The 18,218-nt window shown below is 41.6% G+C and overlaps 1 protein-coding gene across 1 annotated transcript in view; it reads right to left on the reverse strand.

Annotated features, from left to right (window-relative positions):
* Positions 1 to 683: 683 nt before the first annotated feature.
* The window catches only part of LOC135876245 (nesprin-1-like), a 112,627-nt gene continuing 95,092 nt past the window's right edge, over positions 684 to 18,218 (reverse strand). Inside the window, exons 25-31 of the mRNA XM_065401442.1 lie at positions 17,705 to 17,913; positions 17,308 to 17,416; positions 12,612 to 12,776; positions 7,359 to 7,526; positions 3,691 to 3,867; positions 2,141 to 2,281; positions 684 to 866 (exon numbers count right to left, since the gene is read on the reverse strand). Coding sequence (XP_065257514.1) covers positions 684 to 866; positions 2,141 to 2,281; positions 3,691 to 3,867; positions 7,359 to 7,526; positions 12,612 to 12,776; positions 17,308 to 17,416; positions 17,705 to 17,913 — 1,152 coding nt within the window. The remainder of the gene's footprint in view (positions 867 to 2,140; positions 2,282 to 3,690; positions 3,868 to 7,358; positions 7,527 to 12,611; positions 12,777 to 17,307; positions 17,417 to 17,704; positions 17,914 to 18,218) is intronic.

Raw genomic sequence — 18,218 nt, forward strand, 5'->3', positions numbered from 1 at the left:
CCAGCTTCACCTGCACTCAGGCCTCTATAGCTGGGCTTAATAAGAGTTTTTGGTACTAACAGCCAGAACTATGTGAATCTACCAACAGTTTCACTATATGTCACTGTCCAAGCTGAAATATTCACAAACTTGTGAAAATGCATTATGTTTTTACAAATGCAAAATGTCACATTTCTTTTTCAGGATTTGCTCAATATTTCCGTGGATCTTGATCTTTCCATTTTTACAGAAATTTTGGCAAACCTTTTCTTATTTTCACCAGCAGAAATACTTATTGCATTGCCAGAGAAAATCAAATTGGGGCATTCACTAAGATAAAGGCACTTCTTGACATATTCCTGTGGAGAAAGTGGGAAAATGTAAAACAAACATGGTAATTGTGTAGCTTTCAAAAGGCTCTAGTACCTAGAGAAAAATGACTAATTCATAAGATTGTGCCTGTGGCTTAGAAATAAAAAAAAAATCTATTGGTTAAGTATGCCTGGAGTCATTGTAGTTACTTTGTATTATTAAGCCACTGTTTTCTTTATTAGTAGGTATTTGTGTTCTCAGCAATGTTTAGTACTATTCTCCTGGTTATTATCCCATGGCAAGCTGAAATTACAGTGCCCTTTGAGACTTAACATGAAATGTTGACAATGTAATGTAAAAATCGGATACATTCTTATGGCAGAGAGGAAATACTAGGACTTGTTAAGAACATACTCTTCTTCAAGGGTAACTTCCACTTTTTTCACTTGTTCCTGGATTGACTTTGCCTGCTGTTGAAGGGATTGCTTGTTCTTTGAGCCCAGCTGTATCTCAGAGGAGTTCTTCACAAGATTCTCAGCCTGTGCTGCAATGGCTATTGTCTGTTTAGAAAGTTCCTGTAAAGAGGCATCATAGTTGTTATAAAAAAAAAATGTTTTACATTTCCTGATCCTAAAATTATTGTTTTTTCTTCCCCTGTGGGGAGAGAGGGTGTTTCCATGATTATTCATATTTATTTGTGGTATGTGTAAAAACTCAGGACCTTTTTATTTTCACATTTCTATTCGCTCATTTTAGTTAACTATTCTGATCAAACTAAGGCAAGAAACTACTATGAAATGACAATAATATTTCAATGTACTCAGTTAAAAATCAGTGTACTGGATGGATTGTGAAGCAGTTTTATTAATGAAATTGCAGAGGGCAGTGTGTCTAGAATATTCATTACATTTAATATATTTTAGGTGCTATAACCCCTGCATATACAGTGGATTTATAGCTTCATGTAGCTTTTAGCTTCATGTTTTTCTATGTTTAGCATTATTTCCTTTCATACAAGATAATGGTGGATTGCTAGATTGACCAGATTTAGATACAATTTGGTATCATAGTCAACAGGGAAAGGTATAAGCATTGAGAAAAACAATACACTTAGCTAGGGAAAAAAGCAAGCACTATGGGCCCAAACCTGCCCCCATTAAAAGTCAGTACCAAAACTCTGACTGACATCAATATAGGAAAAGGATCAGACTTTAGATAATATGAGTTGTGTTGTCAACACCAGAGGAAGAGCAGAAAGGAAACAGAAAGAGGATTTAGAGAAAGAAAAAAGGAATTAACTAGTGTAGTGTTATGCTGAATGTGAGGGGAAAAAATCAACTTATTTGGTCTACTGATTTTAAAATTACTTGCAATAACAGGCTGTTGCTGTGCACGCTGTAAAGAAGAAACACATATCAAATACATGATCTCCAGACAGCGTGGTAGGGAAGTGAATATTTTTGTTCATATCTACCCTTATATTTATAATACTTGTATTGACTAAAATAGTAACGCTCAGGCAATTACTTTACTCTCCATATATGTGCTTCACTGACAGATATATTCATTTCAGTGGTGAAATTATCATTTAACTGCTGAAGGCACTATACTGTCTCCAACCTGCATTCACAGCTTCCACAGACATTAATGGGAGCTTGACAGCGGTGTAGCTCGAAAGTTTGTCTCTGCCACCAACAGAAGTAGGTCCAATATAAGATATGACCTCACCTACATTCTCTCTCTCATTAATGGAGAACCATACAGAGATCAAAAGACAACTTTTGGCACTACTTGTTAACAAATAAGAACAGTGTCACAATTCTACTAATTTATACAGTGGTATTTATACCTTTGTCTGATCCAGTTCTGATGAGAGGCTCTCTAAACTGCTAAAGCTTAAGATGCGTTCAAGTGCAGAGCTTGCTTGCTTAAGATATTTGACTACTGTTTCTTTGTCTCTTTCAAACTGTTCCCATTTGTTTACTGTGACCTACACACACATACACACACACAAAAAGACAATAACAGAAAAGAGTTTGGTTGTAAATTACTGACGAAGGTCAAAGGTTACAGACCTAAATGCAAAATACAGCCATCATTTTTTTTTCCTCTCAGAACCCCAGCTACAGTACAGACACAACCATCTAGAAGACAGTTAAGGTCAGGCTGGTCCCTGGCACATCTTCTGTTTTGTTGCATAGAAAAGCACAGTTCTCTCTAGTATGTTTCTCTCTGAATTTTAAGCATGTATCTGAACCTACTAAAGCCTCAAGGCTATATAAGTAAAGGCGGAAGGACTGGATCTCTGCTCAATGATACCTATAGAATTAGAAAAAAATTTGGTTAAAAAAAACTAAACAGGCAAAATGGTAATTATATTAATACCAAGCTGAATATAGAGAGCTATCTGTTCTGTTGATCTAATGTAAATTTTGGTTAACATGTGGCATTTGATTATTAGCTCCTCCAAGTTTGGAACCCAACCTAGTATCATCAGTGTAATGAATATTTCCTTGAAATGTCACGTTTCTGAAATAAACTGAAGCCCCTATTAAGACTTGGCAGAAGGTGGGCCCTTTTAGAAATATCCTAATTTGCTTCCGCCAATAATTACAATTAAGACGTCTTCTAATACTCTGTAATGTCAATCATATAGTTTTAACCTATCATAACAGGAAATAACTGTGGTGTCTTCAAACCTCCAAGCAAAATGACAAATCCAATGGCACGATCACCCTTGAGCAGTAAAAATTGAGGGGTGGGTGTAGTCTGGTGAATTGAGCTTAGGGTTGTGAATCAGGAGGGAGTCAGTGATTTGCTCTGTGCCTCTGTTTTCCCATCTGTGAAATTCGGATATTTCATATAGCAGTTGTGAGGCTTAATTGTTTGCACAGTGCTGTATATATGGTAGGTATTATTATTGAATGCCACCTAAATAATTTCACTACTGTGCAGTGAATAAATATGCCACATAATTCCCATCTAAAAATGAATTCATAGGCATTTTGTTTATTAAATGAGAATTAGCACAGTCAATTAGGACTGAGTTAGAAGCTAATAAAAAAGTAAATGATGTACTATAATCCAAAAGGGTTCACACATTTGGCTCAAACGAGGAAAGAAAAGTATCAGGAGGGATGGCTGGGTTCCAACCGTGAAGTTCCCACATACCAAGTTTCAAAGGTGAGAAACTGATCACAGGTTTGTTAAAAATGTTAAAACGTAGAGCAAACGCAACTCTCATCAGATGGATACAAGAGCAAGTTAAAGAAAAGGGCATTGACCTGTTACCACTGGAAGAAGTAGCAAGTTGTCAATCCTATAACTAAATTACATGAAAAAATGGGAAAATAGAATACAGGATACTCATTTCTGTAATGTTACATGCAGAACACTCACCTGTAATTTTTCTTCCCGTTTCTCCATATTCTGCTGCATGTTTTCTAATGTACCTTCCAGCTTCTGTAAATCTTCTTGCACTGTGCTAGGCAGTCCTCCTTCGATCTGCAGCTGCTTAGCTCGTGCAATCTGCTGTTGAACATCTTGCCTCTTTGCACAGAGCCTCTTTGTCCTTTGCTAGAAGCATTTATTCAAGAGGATTGATACAAATTTAAATGTTTCTTAGTTCAGTGTTGAAAACAGGCACACCAGAAACACATGCACAGCTTTCTGTATGTGTATATCTATACAAAGGGAATAATAGACAAAGGGCTACACTATCTCCTCCCTGAACAGAAATACGGTCAGAGGGCGAGGACACATGGAGCCTTTTTGCCCTGCTTGTGCACCCGCACAGGAGGCAGGCATAAGCTGGCTACCAAGCAGTGAGTAATGGCTGGAGGCTGGCTCACGCTGCTTCACTATCCCCTGGCTCCAGAGCACCTTTGGTTATGTTGTGGACATGGCAGTAGCCCTGCTCCTTCTCTGTGTCACTCGCCAGATGCAGAGCAGCACTAAAGGAAGCACACTGTACAGCACACAGCAAACAAACAGCAAATGCGAAAGCTCCACCCCCTTGCATGTGGGTGTCCCACCCACCTCCAGCCCTGCCTCGGACATGTCCGTTTGCTGGGGTTTGTGAAGGAATCCTCAGAAAGCAGCCTGCAGCTGTGTGTCAGTTCTCTTCTGGCCAGTTCCAGGGCTTTTAAAGACTCCATTTGTACCACTGCCCACATCTGCCATACAGGGGCCAGGACAGGGTGAGAATTCCACCCATGACTCTTCCTGGCTTATGCAAGGATAAACCTGCCAAGTCTCTGTGAGTAGCGCTCCTCTTCCTGCCTCTCTCAGATTGGCTCAGGTTTGCGGAGCCTTAAAACCCCAGCACATACAGCAACTATAACACAGATATAGTTTTTACAAATATGACACATGCTGTATAGAAACAGAGCTACAACACAGCATCCTCCGGTTAGACAACAAGGCACATCCAACTGTGCAGAAACACAGGTTAATAAACACCATTTACACCATGCACCGACACTGACAATAATGTGATTCTTCTTAAGGAAGTATTTGTTAGTATGATTGAAGTGATCAGGAACAGTCAGCCTGGATTCACCACGGGCAAGTCATACCTGACTAACCTAATTCACTTCTATGACGAGATAACTGGCTCTGATGATGAGGGGAAAGCAGTGTACGTGTTATTCCTTGACTTTAGCAAAGCTTTTGATATGGTCTCCCACAGTATTTTTGCCAGCAAGTTAAAGAAGTATGGGCTGGATGAATGGACTATAAGGTGGATAGAAAGCTGGCTAGATCATCGGGCTCAACGGGTAGTGATCAAGGGCTCCATGTCTAGTTGGCAGCCAGTATCAAGCGGAGTGCCCCAAGGGTCAGTCCTAATAATAATATATTGAGATATACCTATCTCATAGAACTGGAAGGGACCTTGAAAGGTCATTGAGTTGAGTCCAGCCCCCTGCCTTCACTAGCAGGACCAAGTACTGATTTTTGCCCCAGATCCCTAAGTGGCCCCCTCAAGGATTGAACTTACAACCCTGGGTTAAGCAGGCCAATGCTCAAACCACTGAGCTATCCCTCCCCCCAGGGCTGGTTTTGTTCAATATCTTCATTAATGATCTGGAGGATGGCGTGGATTGCACCCTCAGCAAGTTTGCAGATGACACTAAACTGGGAGGAGTGGTAGATACGCTGGAGGGTAGGGATAGGATACAGAGGGACCTAGACAAATTAGAGGATTGGGCCAAAAGAAATCTGATGAGGTTCAACAAGGACAAGTGCAGAGTCCTGCACTTAGGACAGAAGAATCCCATGCACTGCTACAGACTAGGGACTGAGTGGGTAGGCAGCAGTTCTGCAGAAAAGGATCTTAGGGTTACAGTGGACAAGAAGCTGGATATGAGTCAACAGTGCGCCCTTGTTGCCAAGAAGGCTAACGGCATTTTGGGTTGTATAAGTAGGAGCATTGCCAGCAGATCGAGGGACGTGATCATTCCCCTCTATTCGGCATTGGTGAGGCCTCATGGAGTACTATGTCCAGTTTTGGGCCCCACACTACAAGAAGGATGTGGAAAAATTGGAAAGAGTCTAGCGGAGGGCAACAAAAATGATTAGAGGGCTGAAGCACATGACTTATGAGGAGAGGCTGAGGGGACTGGGATTATTTAGTCTGCAGAAGAGAAGAATGAAGGGGGATTTGATAGCTGATTTCAACTACCTGAAAGGGGGTTCCAAAGAGGATGGATCTAGACTGTTCTCAGTGGTAGCAGATGACAGAACAAGGAGTAATGGTCTCAAGTTGCAGTGGGGGAGGTTTAGGTTGGATATTAGGGAAAACTTTTTCACTAGGAGGGTGGTGAAGCACTGGAATGGGTTACCTAGGGAGGTGGTGGAATCTCCTTCCTTAGAGGTTTTTAATGTCAGGCTTGACAAAGCCCTGGCTGGGATGATTTAGTTGGGGATTGGTCCTGCTTTGAGCAGTGGGTTGGACTATATGACCTCCTGAGGTCCCTTCCAACCCTGATATCCTATGATTCTATGAAAACAGTGATGTGTATAACTATTGCATAATTGGGTTCACGGTCTGTTAAGATTTAAAAAAAAACTTTTTTTAATTTTGTTTACCTGCAATCAATTAAAATAAGAACCTATTACTGCGGTAGCTGAGCATCTGATTTGGTGAAAATATGACATCTTGCATTATGTATCAATTAATGTTAACTTCACAAAACAGCTTTTTATAGTTTTACATACACAACCAGAATATTAAGGACAAATTCTGCCTTCAGTTACATACACTCGTGTAACTGAAGGCAGAATCTGGCCCTCAATATTAAAAATATTAATTATGCAAATTGAAACATTGGGTTAATTGAACCATGGCAATATAATATCATCAAACCAAATTCTGTTACTGGAGGCACAGTACTGGAAAAAATGACTGCTGTAAATAATTCCTCCAATTACGCTAAAAACAATCAGATCAGAATCTTAGCCTTTAAAAATAGTAATACTTGTAGAGTGCACCTTGTCAAAAATTTCAAACTTTGGCACCTAAATAAAAATGGTCGGATTTTCAGAGGGTCTGGAACGCAAGTGAATTCAGTGAGAGCTGCTAGTGCTCATCTCCACTGAAAATCTGGCTATTTTTATTTAGGGGACCCAGGTTTGAAAATCTTGGTCTTTTTATTTCAAAACAAAGTAAATGCCATCATTATAAACTAGTATCACTTAGGTCATGTCTACACTAGCACTTATGTCGGCAAAACTTTTGTCGCTCTGGGGTCTGACAAAAAAACCCACCCCCTTGAGCGACATAAGTTTTGCCAGCATAAGCACTCATGTGCACAGCACTATGTCGCTCATTGAGCTGATTTTATTATGTCAATGGGAGAGCTCTCTCCCATCAGCATAGCGTGGCTACATGAGCACTCTTACAGAGGCACTATTTCCCTATGCTGGGGCTATACTTTTTACCTGACATTGTCATATTAAATACACTGCAGTACACCATAGGAGAAGCCACACAAACCCTCTAGCTTGTCAATGACACAAACTCCACATAACAAGTATATCAAATCTGGTATGACCAGTTGTCCTACCTGATGATGCAGAAGCAGTTGTTGAGCCTGTAATAAGCTTTCTGTATCTAAGATTTTTTCAGCCTCTACTTGGGCTTCTTTTGAGTTGGTAATTAGTTCTTCTAGGGCACTTTTTACTTCTTCTTTGTATTGGACACAATCCCCAACAGTGCTTAACATCTTCTCAATCTATATTTATGGACAAAATTGAAATATGCAATAGCTGAACAGGGTTAATTTAGATTTGAGATATTTTTTGTAACACACGATAATTGTCTGTAATGCAAAACCCATACATCTCCAGGTCGTTTAGGACCTTCTTTTTGCTTTGTATTTAAAGAAAAACTAAAAACATTCGTAGCCCTAAAACATGACTATCCTACCCTAATTTCTATCTGTTTGCAATGTCTTTGTAATACTTTATGGGTCATATCTTCAAGTGGTATAAATTGTCATAACTCCATTTATTTCAGATCAGTTATGACAATTTACACAATTTGAGGATCTCTCCAGTATATTATTTGTACTTCCTATTAGCCTAGCATTCATCAACAATTCTACAATAATATACCAGTGGAAGAAAATACAAATATAAAATGTAGTTAGTCAGAAAACAGATTTCAGTTTTTAGGAATGTGTGAAATATTTCAGACAGATTAAGGATCAACAGAACCTTCACTCTAAATTTGAGGACAACATAAAGCCAAACCATATTTAGGTTCTGAAAAAGTTTAGTAACCATTTCCTGTTTTTGTTTTAAATGTTCATGGATCTCTGCTTTTCTTGGCTCTTGCTTTTGGATGTGACAAGAGGTAAATTCACTTAAATACCATGAACAGTTATATTATGCAGTATTTCCAACCCATTGGAAATCAGGACATTATGAACCAACAGTTTTCACAAAATTTCAAGCCCAACTTTCACACCAAGGAAAATTAAATTAAGTTTGAATAAATACTTGGAGCCTGTATAAATCTGGAGCAATTACAATGATGTAAGAAGGTCTCTGCAAGAGACTGCAGTGAAAGTGCCACCAGAGTCTCCATCCTGAATTTCATCTTCCTCCTAACAAGGACATCCCCAAACTCCTCCTAGTCTTTCTCTTATGAAAAATATGGAGTAGAGTCTTGAGAGGCAGGCTCGATTGCCCCTAGATCTAAGAGGAGCACAATTTCTTCAGGACAGTTTGATGCTTCTCGTTGTCTGTCAAAGCTAGATGGGAAATAGATAAGAGCTGTGAGGGTATCCATGTGTCTGAAGTTGACAGGGTCCATAAACTTAAGTGAGATATCCTGCCTATTTTTGGAAGAAACAGGCCCTTGAACAGTCACACTGATGAGGGATATATCCTGTTACTGAATCTAGTCTTCTTCTGGTGTTTTGTGCACAGATTCTGCCCCTGGAATGTGAAGAGTCTCTCCTTGGGTTAAGAATGAAAGGATCTTCTACCTTTGTACCAGAGCTTGTAGTCCTTTGAGCTTGTAGGAGAGCTTGTAGTGCTTTGAGGGCTTCATTGGAGTAGATAGCTCGCACTATGGCTTATCTGGATTGTCAGCCACCACCTTATCAATCATTTCCTCCTGAGATTTTTGAGGCACAGATAATTTGCTATGAATAATGTGCTGCCCAGGTCAGAAGCCAGAGTCAGTGCCTGGACATTGAGCTTGCTGCCATGACTCTTGCTGGCAACTTTAAGAAATCTACAGATAAACTGGTATAAATATGGAAGCCAGGAATATCTTCTATTGTATCAACTTACTTGAATTTTAGACTCATAGACTCATAGACTTTAAGGTCAGAAGGGACCAATATGGTCATCTAGTCTGACCTCCCGCATGATGCAGGCCACAAAAGCTGACCCACCCACAACAGAATCCTCCAGCCTGCGACCCCTGCCCTATGCTGCGGAGGAAGGCGAAAAACCTCCAGGGCCTCTGCCAATCTACCCTGGAGGAAAATTCCTTCCCGACCCCAAATATGGCGATCAGTAGAACCCCGAGCATACAGGCAAGATTCTCCAGCCGGACCCTCATTTTACCAGCGATGGCACGTTAATGCCTAATTGACTAAAATCACGTTATCCCATCAAACCATTCCCTCCATAAACTTATCAAGCCTAATCTTGAAGCCAGAGAGGTCTTTCGCCCCCACCGTTTCCCTCGGAAGGCTGTTCCAAAATTTCACCCCTCTGACGGTTAGAAACCTTCGTCTAATTTCAAGCCTAAACTTCCCCACGGCCAGTTTATATCCATTTGTTCTCGTGTCCACATTACTACAGAGCTGAAATAATTCCTCTCCCTCCTTGGTATTAATCCCTTTGATATATTTAAAGAGAGCAGTCATATCCCCCCTCAGCCTTCTTTTGGTTAGGCTAAACAAACCGAGCTCCTCGAGTCTCCTTTCATAGGAAAGGTTTTCCATTCCTCGGATCATCCTAGTGGCCCTTCTCTGTACCCGTTCCAGTTTGAGTTCATCCTTTTTAAACATAGGAGACCAGAACTGCACACAGTACTCCAAATGAGGTCTCATCATAGATCTGGAGATGCAAGCATTTTATATCATTATAAATATAGATATTTTGGCTCAGTAAAACTGGTGGTTGCTAGAGAGCCCTGGGGGCAGCTGAAGAAGTTTTGAAGTCGCTTCTGAGGATGACTTCCATCGTCTAGTCTTTTGCGAGAATTATCTTGCCATTTTCCACAAATGGCACTATTGCATCAGCAACAAGAATGATGCAAACATAATTTTGGGTCCTAGGATACTGTAAAATTCCAGGACATGCCAAGTGAGCCTTTCCCCTTTACCTAGAGTACCCCATTAACATCTTTGATGAAGGAATGTAGGGGGTAGCAAAACTTTGTAATGCTGGCCACCACTTTCCTCCTCCTGGTTTGAAACATGTCCAGGGGAAAAAAACTCCTCCTGCTTCTCTAGCTCAGAGTAATAGTCTGAAATCAAGAGTCTTCCCTCTTTAGGAAAAGAACTGGAGCTCATGGAAGAAGTTGAAGAGCTGAAGTGCTTTGGGAATTTTTTCTAGTGTCTCCTGTACATTTTTGGCTTTTTTCTCATCTTTTACTCAATTTTTCACTTCCACGGCTATAGCTCCCGCCTGAACATTGAGGGGTGGGGGAAATTTTCACCCTTTGTCTCTCAGAAACTCCACCTTGGAACTCCTAAAGTATGAGCAGGTGCTCACTCCAGACCTCAGGCTCCCTTGCTTTGTTTGCCCCATGCCATCTTATAATAATAAATAATGGAGATATCCCATCTCCTAGAACGGACCTTGAAAGGTCATCAAGTCCAGCCCCCTGCCTTCACTAGCAGGACCAAGTACTGATTTTGCCCCAGATCCCCAAGTGGCCCCCTCAAGGATTGAACTCACAACCCTGGGTTTAGCAGGCCAATGCTCAAACCACTGAGCTATCCCTCCCCCTCTCCTTCACCTGCTTTCATCACAAGTCCAAAACCTACACCACTTGGTACAGGGATTCACAAGAAAAGGTTCCTCATCCTGTGCAATAACTGAGATTCTTTGAAATGGTGTCCCTGTGGGTGCTCCCCTTCAGGTGTTGGTGTCCCTGCACCTTTGAGCGGAGAATTTCAGCAGCAGTGCTCATCTGAGTCGTGCATGTCCTCTCCCCATGTCGTGCCATTGTCGTGCCTATCTAGCGCCATACTACCAGACTTCCCTTAGTTACGTTCTTATTCTTCGAGGAGTGTCCCTGTGGGTCCTCTACTTCAGGTGACTGTCGAGCAGTGCCCCTTGTTGGATGGAAGGGGCTTCGGAGTTGCGTAAGTCCTACCAAATGTTTCCACTCTTTGTTGTATGGAGTGGATCTCTGTTGTTGTTGTCTGCCTCGTTAGTGAATTTGGTGCGGGGTGAGAAAATAGGAAGCCTAGTCCTTTAGAGGGAACATAGTACTTCTTATCCACTCTTTTGCAGGTGGGCGGTATCGTAGCTGGGGTCTGCCATACATTTTTGGCTGGTTCCATTGGTGCACCAACGTATGGGAAGCGCAATTTTAGATGAGGAGGATGTATGGAGAATGTCCAGTAGTTTGAGCTGGGACTCTGGAACCTCCTCTAGACGAATCTCTAGGATATCAGCGATTCTTTTAAAGAGTTCCTGGAAGGGTTTAAAATCGTCCGCCACTGTGGGTGGCGGTGGCATTATGGCCTCGTCCAGCGACGAAGAAGAAATGTTGGCTGTTGGTGTTGTAACCTGTTCCCAGGCTTCTTCCTGTTCTTCAGCTCTCTCCTCAGGGGGCTCTGAAGGTGCAGCAATGGAGAGTGATGGGGGAGATCTAAGCCTCTCTCTGTATAGGCTCAGGGGTCTGAGATACTGTCTCCTGTATGCCCTCAGGGGTCCCAGTAGGGTCACTGAGTGGGGAATGGCATAAGCAGTGGCATCCATGGGAAGCCCTACCAGGTCTGGATGTCAGCCCTGTGATGGGTTTTAGGCTGTACAGGTGGACCCAGAGTAGATTCTATGGGAGAGGGATGCTGAGATAAGAAGACACCTTCCTCCTCAGTACCTTCTTCCTCACTAGAGAATGGAGGGGCCAGAGGTGAAGTGGGCTGACGTGGTGCCGTGTGTTCTGGGGAAACATCGGTGCCCAAAAGATGTGATTCAGGCGTTGATGAACCATGCAAAACAGTTCTGTTTACAATGACTCATCAATAACCCTTTTCTCAGGCCAGAAAGTAGTGTTCTCGTATGCTGTCTCTTAGGGGTCAAAAACGCCCACTGATTTCAGTGGTATCAGAATTTGGTTGCAGATCAGCCAGTAAGGATGGCAGGGGGCCCAATCACTTAGAGCCTGATTCTGCCAATCTAATTCATGTTAGATGTTCTTACTTTGGAGAGCAAGGGTGTGATTTAGCCTAAGGGTTGCAACAACTGAATCCTGAGACTTCCAAACCTGAGACACCCACATCACCAGGCTGTCAATGTAAAATGCTTGATAGTATTTAATTATAGCAAACTAATGTTCCTCTTTTAGATAAAAACTCCTAAAGCACTGCAGATATTCAGGATTCAGAAATGTTCATCTGAAGCAGAGAAAGATTCAGGAGTCTGCTGATCAGCTCTGTCAATATTTTTGTTTGTTAGACTTAAGGCTTTGTTGCATCTGGAATCTGAATGAATTTGGGTTGCTGTGTGCTTCTAGTGTAATTAAAAAAAACAGCAGGTCACTTAGTCTTGTGCAGCATGGCTGATGTCACTACATATGATGCTGTAAATGTAGTGGCATTGTGTTTCTCATATTATACCTCAGCCAGCAAATGTAGGAGTCCCTTGAAGTCACTAGAAAGTTTAGATAGCTCATTCTCTTTCTTTCTGGCTTCATTCTCGGCAGAAACCTCAGTCAGGACAGCAAGTCTAGATTTCAGCCAGTTGACATTTTCTCCTTGTTTGCTGATATCTTGTTGGATTATCTACAAAAGAATCACAAATGTACAAGCTTAGAATCAATTAAATATACCAGCGAATAATATTCATGGGCAATTTGCCATCAATCCTATGGTTAGCAGCACAAAAGTATGTGTGTAAGAATCTGTGTACTTTCCTTTGAAGACTGCAGGATAGTATTTTTCTCTAATTCCCATGGAGTCTGTTATGTTCTACATAGAGCTGAATCCTGCATTCCTTCCACAAGCAATACAGGATTGTCCCCTACTGATTACATTGCTGAAGCCTGTTTTTTTCCCCTACAGGCTGGCATTTTTGGTGCTCATTATCCACATGGTATACACTGTATATATTTTTTCATATATTGACCATACAATATCCTGCATATATGTATCTAAAATAGGATTACATTGCATATTTTAAAGCAGGGATCGGCAACCTTTGGCCCGTGGCCCGCCAGGGTAAGCCCCCTGGTGGGCTGGGCTGGGTTTGTTTACCTGCTGTGTCCGCAGGTTTGGCTGATCTCGGCTCCCACTGGCCGCGGTTCGCCATCCCAGGCCAATGGGGGCGGCGGGAAGCGGCGCGGGCCAAGGGATGTGCTGGCCGCCACTTCCCGCCGCCCCCATTGGCCTGGAGTGGCGAACCGCGGAGAGTGGGAGCCGCGATCGGCTGAACCTGCGGACGCAGCAGGTAAACAAACCGGCCTGGACCGCCAGGGGGCTTACCCTGGCGGGCCGCGGGCCAAAGGTTGCCGATTCCTGTTTTAAAGAGTATCGGGATTAACCAAATTAGCAACATTTTATTATGTTTTCATCTGTTTTCAGATACTTAGGCCAGAGTCACAAAGAAACTTTTTTAGAGCACTCACGGGTTCAAATCCCTTCTCCCCCTCAGGTGGCAGGCTCTCCCACATCTCAGGTGAATACGCTAACCACTAAAAGTTAAGAGGGAGGTTCACCCCCTCCATTTTGTGTCCGTTTGTCTATAAGTGCCGAATTTGGAAGGTGAGGACTGAACACGCTTCCCGGGTGGGCAATTTAGGAGGAGGAACACTGATCTTCTCTGGATTGTGCATTGCTCTGAGGCTTAGGCATCCAGACCCTTGGAGTGGGGCTTCTGTGATCTTGCTCAAAGGCAGAAACATAGGCACCCAGGGAACTTTTACTGCACAAATGTAGGTGCCTACAGGGTTGGAGGAGGGGGTTTTGTGAATCACAGTGGTGCCTGATTTTGGGAGTTAGGTGCCTAAAGCGGCAATTAGGCACCCAAGTCCTTCTGTGTATTAGCACTCACAGTACAAAAGGTAAGTGAAGCACATTTTCCCTACATATAAAAACCCATACTTTAAAAAAAATATTGATGTGGTCATTTTAGGGACCAGTGGTAAAGCCTTTCCACACGTGAGAAGTCCCATTGACTAAAATGGAACTACTCAGAGGTGTAAGGGCTGAAGGGCTATTTACCAAAAACACCACTATTTTGCCATGTTTACAGATATCTCTCGGACGTGTATACCTTCTCATCACAACACAATGAAGTCATTCAATGAGGTATTAACACCTCAGTGCAGTGTTAATAAACTGGTACTTAAACCAGTCAAACCTTGCCTTCTATGGCATGTAGAAATCACCTGCGAAATCAATGGGGAGTTCCGAATAAAACTGGATGGCATGGTATGCAAAGCATTGCATTAGCTTTGACTGTTTTTTATTAATTTATTTATTGGCTTTTATCTGTAGGTGACCGCACCAGCATTTCTATTCAACATAGCAGATGTGGAAATTAGGAATGACCCGAATAGAAACAAAATGTTTCTGATTACTCCTTCATATTTTTTTACAAGGTGAAGAATGTTAACAGCGCAAGAAATCTCCCTGCTGCTTGTTAAAGAAGCCATAGTTATTTATAGAATGTAATAAAGATTTTAATTATAATTTTTAATTAATAATTTAATTTTTATTGTTAACTCTGATTTTCCCTAGAGTGCTATTTGTTGAATAATATTTCAAATTATATAAGCATCTATATACTTTTTAAAATTTCTAAAATAGCAATTTTTTCCAATTTCACTCACTTTTTCCCAACTGTTTATGTCTCTAAGCCAGTGCTAATAAGAGGATATAGCAGAGTCATGCCATTAATCCTCTGACTTCTGTGATTTTTCAAGGTCACTCAAATTCCTTTTCTCTGCATAGGTAAGCCTTATAATCTGTTAATGACTTTCATGAACCTCGATAAACTGTACTAATTTGTAGTCCTGTTCTCCCTTCTACTGTAAAAAAGAAAAAGGGTCAAATTCTGTCCCGATATACACCCTGAGTTATTAACCTCAATGAATTTAGTCAAAGGTTCAGCTCCTCAGCTACTCTACCAGCGCTCTCCTCTTATAGAGCTTAATGCTCTCAAAGGGGAGGGGGAGAGAGACTGGATAATTTCCATCCCAAAACACTGAAAGAACTGGCATGATAGATTGCTAGCCTGATAGTAAGGATTTTTAATACTTCTATCTATTCAGGGGTAGTGCCATAAAATGGCACAACAGCTAACGTTGTAGGTATATTTAAGAAAAGGAAAAAAAGTGATTCTGGCAATTACAGATCTGTTAGTCTGACCTCAGTTGTTTGCAAGGCTTTAGAACAAATTGTGAAGAAAAGAATAATTAAATTCATGGAGGCAAATGGAAAAGGGGATATAATGCAATATGGGTTTACCAAAGACAGACTATGCCTAACTAACCTGATTTCCTTCTTTGAGAAAATAACTGATTTTTGGATAAGGGAAGTGGAATAAAACTAATATTTTTGGACTTTAGGAAAGCATTTGACGGGATACCACATGGGAAATTATTAGTTAAATTAGGGAAGGTAGGGAGCAAGAGAAGTATTGTAAGGTGGAAAAGAAACTGGCTAATGGGGATAAGGCAACAGGTTCTGCTGAAAGATGAATTACCAGACTGGAGGGAGGTTACTAGTGGAGATCCTCAAGAATCAGTCTTGGGCCCAATCTTATTTAATATTTTTGTTAATGACCTTGGCATAAAAAGTAAGTGTGCGCTAATGAAATGTGCCGATGATACAAAGTTGGGAGGCACCATCAATCCAGAAGAAGGTGGGAATATTGTATAGGAAGAGCTGGATGACCCTGAAGCCTGGAATAACAGATATGGGATGAAATTCAATACTACAAAGTGCAAGGTCTTAGGCTTGAATAAGAATTTCTGCTACAGGCTGATGGCTCATCAGTTGGAAGTCACAGAAAAGAAGAGAGCCTAGGTGTGTGGGTCTATCACAGGATGACTATGAGCCACCAATGTGATGCGGCTGTGAAAAAGACAAATGCAGTCCTAAGTTTATCAGGCTAGGCATTTCCAATAGGAATAGAGGAGTATTAATGCCATTGTACCAGGCCAGGGTAAGACCTCATGTGGAATACTGTGTACAGTTCTGGTTACCCATGTTCAAGAAAGATGAATTTAAACTGGAACAGGTGCAGAGAAGGGCTACTAGGATGATCAGGGATATGGAGGGCCTGTTTTATGGGAGGAGACTGGAAGAGTTTGTAAAGGACAATGTTGGCACAAGAATAAATGGATACAAACTGGCCATGAACAAATTCCGGCTGGAAATTACAAGAAAAATTTCTAACCACCAGAGGGGAGAGGTTCTGGAACCACCTCCCATTAGGAATTGCGGGGGCAAACAACTTAATTAGTTTTAAGAGCGAGCTGGACAAATTTATGAGTGCAATTGTATGAAGGGGCCGTTTGTGATGGTGGAGGGCAGGGCTTGGCATCCCTTCCAGTTTATGTCCTATGCTCCTAAAATCTCATGTTTTGGGGGTTCAGCCAGTCACATACAGAGGTCAGGAAGGGATTCCCCCACCCAATATGTATTCTAGGGTCTTTTGTCTCCTTCTTCTGAAGGCCACTGCTGAAGATGGGACACTGGCCAGGGTGGTATGTTGCACTGAAGTGGTGCCCAACTTTCTCTCTTTCAGGCTGGCTGGTTCTTGTTCACATGCTCAGGGTCCAACTGATGGCCATATGTGGGGTTGGGAAGGATTTTTCTCCCAGATCAGATTGGCAGTGACCTTTGAGGGGTTGTCCCAGTATGGGGTGTGGTTAACTCTCCAGGATCATTGGGGTATCCCTCACTATATTCCCTGCCATTGCAGGGGTCTTGGGCATTAGTGCACCTTGGTCCCTCCTATTCTCTGCTTGTGGCAAACAACAGTTTAGTCTTCTGGGGGCTGTAACACTTTGGTCTAATTTTGGTTGTTGGGTTTAGTGTGCAGGTGCTGGGTGGTGTTGCTGTGATATATAGGAGGTCAGACTAGATATTCTGGTTGTCTCTTCTGGCCTTAAACGCTATGCCTCTGTGTTGCCAGCCAGGTCTGCTCACTGATGTGAAGGTAGGTGGTGAGAAGCACCCTGCCTCCAGCTTCTCTTTTTGTATAGGCCCTAGGTGCCGACTCTGTGCAGTTGAACTGATGGGGAACACTGTTGAAGTCCAGGGAAGAAATCACTCTCCTTTAGTTGAATATAAGCTAAGAACTAACCTCCGTGGCTGTTTTAAATTGTTTGTATTTGGCAGTATCATTGACATCATGCTTCATCTTCTTTAGCTCACTCTCCTTTGATGAAATCCAACTTGCTAATTCAGAAATTCTGAAATCAAAGACCACACAACAGAAAACAAGTTAAAAGTTAGCTGTAAACTAACCTTTATCAAGCCACAGCTGATAATTATTAGCTTAAATAAAAAACAACAACAAGAAGAAAAACAGATTATTTTGGACCTACTATATAAAATAGAGTTTTCTGTTTGTGAACAAAAAAAGCATTTACTATTCCTTGAATTGTATTTTTCTATGACTGGAAGTTTTAAAGAAGAGCACATATACTAATTGTTCTGACCAAGGCTCTGTCATACCCAGCTAACAACAGAACTAGTACCTATTATTGTACTCCTTCCATTTGTCAGGATTCTCTTTTAGCTTCACATAGGTGCTATCAATCTGGGATTTAAGTTCCTTGAGGGTTTCTTGGCTGCTTTCTGATGTAGTCTTAAGTTGATCCCATTCTGGGAGTTTTAGGCACAGTTCTTCAATCAGCTGCAGCCTTTTCTCACACAACTGATAGGGTCCCTTATCACTGAAGAAAAACTGAAAAGGGGGAAAAAGCAACAATAATACAAACTGGCAAAGCCACAAATCACATTTTTTTTAATATAAAATTAAGTAGGCTCCCAAGCTTTTGAATATCAGTACAAAAGTAAATCAAATTCACCTTTCCTTTAAAGTTTCAAATCTTAGTACACTTAAAAGTTGTTCAGAGAACTTATAGAACCTCCATCCAGGGGTCCAATTTACTGCCATGTTACACCAGTTTCACATCGCTGAAATCAACAGAGTTGCATTAGTGTGAATCTGGAGTAACTTGATTGTGGTCAATGAGACCTTGGTTTTTA

The sequence above is a fragment of the Emys orbicularis genome, chromosome 3, assembly GCF_028017835.1.
Source record: "Emys orbicularis isolate rEmyOrb1 chromosome 3, rEmyOrb1.hap1, whole genome shotgun sequence".
NCBI classification, from domain to species: Eukaryota; Metazoa; Chordata; order Testudines; family Emydidae; genus Emys; species Emys orbicularis.